Source organism: Sinocyclocheilus rhinocerous, unplaced genomic scaffold (genome assembly GCF_001515625.1).
Source record: "Sinocyclocheilus rhinocerous isolate Xijiao unplaced genomic scaffold, SAMN03320098_v1.1 scaffold990, whole genome shotgun sequence".
Taxonomy (NCBI): Eukaryota; Metazoa; Chordata; class Actinopteri; order Cypriniformes; family Cyprinidae; genus Sinocyclocheilus; species Sinocyclocheilus rhinocerous.
This window is the reverse complement of record NW_015652301.1, coordinates 951329-956469: the sequence shown is the minus strand read 5'-3', so window position 1 is coordinate 956469 and position 5141 is coordinate 951329. Positions and strand designations below refer to the sequence as shown.

The following is a 5141-nucleotide window of genomic DNA, read 5'->3' as shown; positions in this document are numbered from 1 at the left end:
CACTCACTTTACTCACTTTTATTGCTTAGTCTTTTTATGAGAGCCGTTTGCCACAGCCGCACAGAACTTCGACTGCAGCATCACGATGGATTACTATGATTACAATTTGTTGTTAAAAATGTGTTTGTTATGAAAATAATGTCAAAATACAGCATTTCCAGGGAATATTTCATTTCAAAATCAGAAAAGAAACTGATACAAATAAATATAAAAATAAATAAATTGTACATTCAGATATATGTTTTTCATTTAATTTTAAATGCAGTTGTATTTATTTAAATTTTGTATTTTTTTGTATTATTCACGATGGATTACTATGATTACAATTTGTTGTTAAAAATGTGTTTGTTATGAAAATAATGTCAAAATACAGCATTTCCAGGGAATATTTCATTTCAAAATCAGAAAAGAAACTGATACAAATAAATATAAAAATAAATAAATTGTACATTCAGATATATGTTTTTCATTTAATTTTAAATGCAGTTGTATTTATTTAAATTTTGTATTTTTTTGTATTATTCACGATGGATTACTATGATTACAATTTGTTGTTAAAAATGTGTTTGTTATGAAAATAATGTCAAAATACAGCATTTCCAGGGAATATTTCATTTCAAAATCAGAAAAGAAACTGATACAAATAAATATATAAATAAATAAATTGTACGTTCAGATAAATGTTTTTAATTTAATTTTAAATGTAATTATATTTATTTAAATGTTTTTATTTTTTTTGTATTATTCACGATGGATTACTATGATTACAATTTGTTGTTAAAAATGTGTTTGTTATGAAAATAATGTCAAAATACAGCATTTCCAGGGAATATTTCACTCCAAAATCAAAATAAGTAATTTTTTTAATAAACATGTTTCATTTATTTTAAAATAAATTAAATACAAATAAATGTTATTTACATTACATTAAATAAAAATTAAATACAAATGTTGTATTAGAGTTATGATGATGCATTACTATGACAACAATTTGTGACTAAAATGTGTAATTGTAAAAAATCGAAATGAAATGATTTTTTAAAAATGAATACATCATTTAATAATAAATAAATAAATTAAAAATAAATTGTACATAAAAATAAAGCAATATTCTGTATTATATGATGTGTTATGATGACAATTTGTGGTTAAAATGTGTTTAATTGGGATTTTTGAATGAATGAATGAATTTAATTAATGAACTAAAATTAACATGCAAATACATGTAAAAAATAATATTGTTTTGTATTAAAGCCATTATGCATTGATTACAATTTGTGGTTAAAAATGTAAAATGAAAATAATTTCACAAAGCCAAAAATGTCAATGGTCCTAAAAAAAAGTCTTCATTTTTATTGTAAAATAAACCTTTTAATTTCAGGGTGAAATATGACCTGGTGGACAGTAACTGTAGAAGACTACACCTCAGTCTATCCTCTTCCTCTTGATAGCCTGAAGATACTAATGATTAAAGTGTGCCGTTTAGAGACTATTCCCTCAGCCCTGTCAGTCAGTCTCTGGCTCTCCTTCATCTTTGTGTGTAAAAACCCCTCTAGACTCGCTCTTAAAGTGCGTTACGAGGCGACTCCAGCTTTTAGCCCTGAAGACAGATGCTGCGTCTCAAGGCCAGGTGGTTTTGCTAGACACTTTAATTCTTTTAATGGTACGACCAACGTAGTAATAGAAAAATCCAGTGGGTGTGTGAACGGTTAAATATAGGCATGTGGTTTTCTTTTTCTGTGCTTTTGTCCTTTATAACACCGAACAATTCCCTTCCTCTGAAAGGTCCTTCTCTGATCATATTGAGCCGGATTTATGACGGCAATTTGAATAAAATTGTTAACCTTGATTAACGGAGGAACGTTCCAGCGTGAGATCAGATCAGATGCTATAAAAAGACTTGGCTGGCATTGTGATGCATGACGTAGTTATCCGTCCTGTCACACTGAGGCAGCGGCGACAGAGAGAACGATGCTTTCAGAAGCATTCACACGTTTTTCTCTTTCCCAAACGTAACCTTTCTCATTTTCTGCTCCTTATCTGTTCATTTCAGGTCCCATTAATCATCCCCATTGCATGACGAAATGAGTCTTCAATCTTTTTTCACAGAGAGAATGAAACAGCTGAAACACATCCATTTAACTGACTTTTAAATCCCAGAAGTCTGGACTTTACTTGTTGATTAATAATTCATTAATATCCAAATCCAGATTATTTTTTACTGCACATTCAGTGCGGTCACAAAGTCTGGACTTTACTTGTTGATTAATAATTCATTAATATCCAAATCCAGATGATTTTTACTGCACATTCAGTGCGGTCACTTGCATTATGTGCATATTTTTTAGAAGTATCTTAATAAGCCGACAGCGTAAATAAACACTGAAACCTTTCTTTTCAAGTTGCATGAAAACTTTATTAATTGTGTGCACGTCAGTTTACATTTGATGTCAAGACTGCAGGATAAAATCCTCAGTCTCAAGTAAACAGATTTTAGCTATTGTCAGTTTATTGATTTGATATTGATCCTATTTACTCATTTTTGATTATATTGTGAATGATTCTTCAGTGCACATTATTCACACACTTTTCACCATCTGGTTGATGAATACGGATTAATATTCTGTTTCACTAACTGATTATAGAAGTAACAAAGTTTGCAAATGTAATCTTACTGATTTTAAAATGTATTATTTATAAATTTTTTGTATATGTGTGTTATATGAGAGAAAATATTTGGTGAAGTGGTCGACTAATATATTTAGAAAAAACAATGTTTTATTTATTGTTTTATAAATAATATATTTACACACATATATATATATATTTACACACATATATATATATATATATATTTACATTTAGTCATTTAACAGACACTTTGATCCAAAGCGACTTACAAATGAAGCAAACAAAACCAACAAAAGGGCAATAATATGCAAGTGCTGAGACAAGTCTCGGTTAGCCTATATGTAGCAAGGTTTTTTAAAATAATAATAAATAAGAGAGATAGAAGAAAAACAAGTAGATAGAATAGAAAAATAATAGGGAACGCTAGTGTTAGAGGGTCTTTTTTTAAATAAAAATAAAACAAGTCAAAATAATAGAAAAAGAATAGTGGATGCTAGTGTTAGAGGGTCACTTTTTATAATAAACAAAAAGAAAACGAGAATATAGAACAGATGAAAAAGAATAGAGAATGCTAATATCAGAGGCTCTCTCTCTCTCTCTTTTTTTTAAAGAAGACAAGTAGTAAGAATAGAAATAGAATAGAGAGTGCAAGTGTTAGAGGGTCAAGTGTTTTTTCCCCATAGAATTAGAATAGAGAGTGCATTTATTTATTTATTTATATACACACACACACACACACACACACAAACAAACACAATTTAACTTAAAATGTGCTCTATATTTTATATAAAATATTTAAATATTATTTTTTTTTACAAATATTTTTAATACTAAAATGTATTCAATTACATATATACGCATATTTATGAACTTTTGAATGATCATGAATTACTATTTTTGATGTTTGATCCATGAAAATATGAAGCAATTTTATGATGCCAGTCTAGTAAAATCCCTTACACTAAATCCTTTGACGAATTTCTAAATAATGTGCTAATTTCCTGTGTTTTTTTTTCTATTTCTAGGTTCCATCTTCCCAACGTACAGACCCTCGGACACAGTCTTCAAGATCACGTTTTGGCTGGGCTACTTCAACAGCTGCTGATGATTGAGAGATCCTCAAAAGCCTGATTATCATATTTGATACTCACATTTCAACATGATTTTTCTAAAAAAAAAAGATGTATGGATAATAAAGTAAACCTACTTCAGTCCAGTAAGTGTTCATCTTGAAATATTCCTAAAAATACAAAAAGCTATTCTTACATTTACTTCATAGAAATCAGTAAAGATTTCACCACAAAAAGCTGATTTCACGAGCTGAAGGAGGACGCCTTTTACTCGCTAAAAAGTTTAAACTATCAATCAGATGACAGAAGGCATGTAGTAGAGTGTGAACAACAGAAAAACATCATTTAGAGGCCTTAGAAATTCATGTATTAAATATATTACTGTAGGCTTTAGGGTTAAACTCTGTCAATTCCTCAGACAAATCAATCACGTTCTTCAGATGTTGAATATAACGCACAATTCGTATAGACTATTTTATGCTGCTTTTATTGTATTTTTTGAGCTTGACAAACACAGTTGCTATGACCTCTCATTGTTTTATGTTTTTAGGTTTGGAATGACATGAGACATAATGACAGAAATGCCATTTTTGAGTGAGCTATTCCTTTAAGAGGAGGATGTCCAGGATGTTTGCTTGGAAATTATGGTGGACATCATTCTGCATGGGTCTGTGACAATAAATACCAGCATTTGTTTTTTTTTAATTGACAGCAGTTTTATTTTAACATGTCTAATGAGTGTTATATTATATATGAGTGAATATTATATTTTTGACTGTTTGTTCTCCAGTTCATATCTTCTTTATTCAGTCCTCAGAAATTGCACTACAGCTAATGGGCATGGGTTGTTTGCATTGAGTATGATTCAAAAACCCATTTCACCTGATGATTAATCGTGACGCACAGAAACCGTATTGAACTGGGTATCGATCGTAAAAGTGTCTTTTTGATAATCCTGCATGGTCGCTTTATTATCTGTGTGTAAAAAAAAGGATTCCACATGAACATCAGATACAGCTTTCCATGTGTTTCACCGTGGGACCAACCATCACCCTTCCCATAAGTTGTGTTCCCATTACTATGACCTCGGAAATACACAAATTTCCATGTGATATTGATACTTGACCATAACAAAGAATATGTAATGACCTAAAAATGACCAACTTATGTGGCTTAAATGCCTTATAACAAGTGGCACTTTGTTATTGTGTTTGTTTCTCAAATGACAGAAAATCATGTGATTCCAAAATGGAAATATCCAATAAAAAAATAATGCATCATAAGTGTACTGGGAATCGTTCTGGGGTGCGTTTCCTAAACGCAACTATGGTCGCAAGTTCCGTCGTTACCAATAGATTTCAATGGAACTAACTTTGGAATGACATGAGACATAATGACAGAAATGCCATTTTTGAGTGAGCTATTCCTTTAAGAGGAGGA

At 30.2% G+C, this 5141-nt stretch overlaps 1 protein-coding gene across 1 annotated transcript in view; it reads left to right on the top strand.

The window, feature by feature from the left end:
• LOC107714574 (alpha-1A adrenergic receptor-like) overlaps positions 1–3736 on the top strand; it is a 31129-nt gene extending 27393 nt beyond the window's left edge. The window contains exon 3 of the mRNA XM_016520443.1: positions 3657–3736. Coding sequence (XP_016375929.1) covers positions 3657–3736 — 80 coding nt within the window. The remainder of the gene's footprint in view (positions 1–3656) is intronic.
• The last annotated feature ends 1405 nt before the right edge of the window (positions 3737–5141 follow it).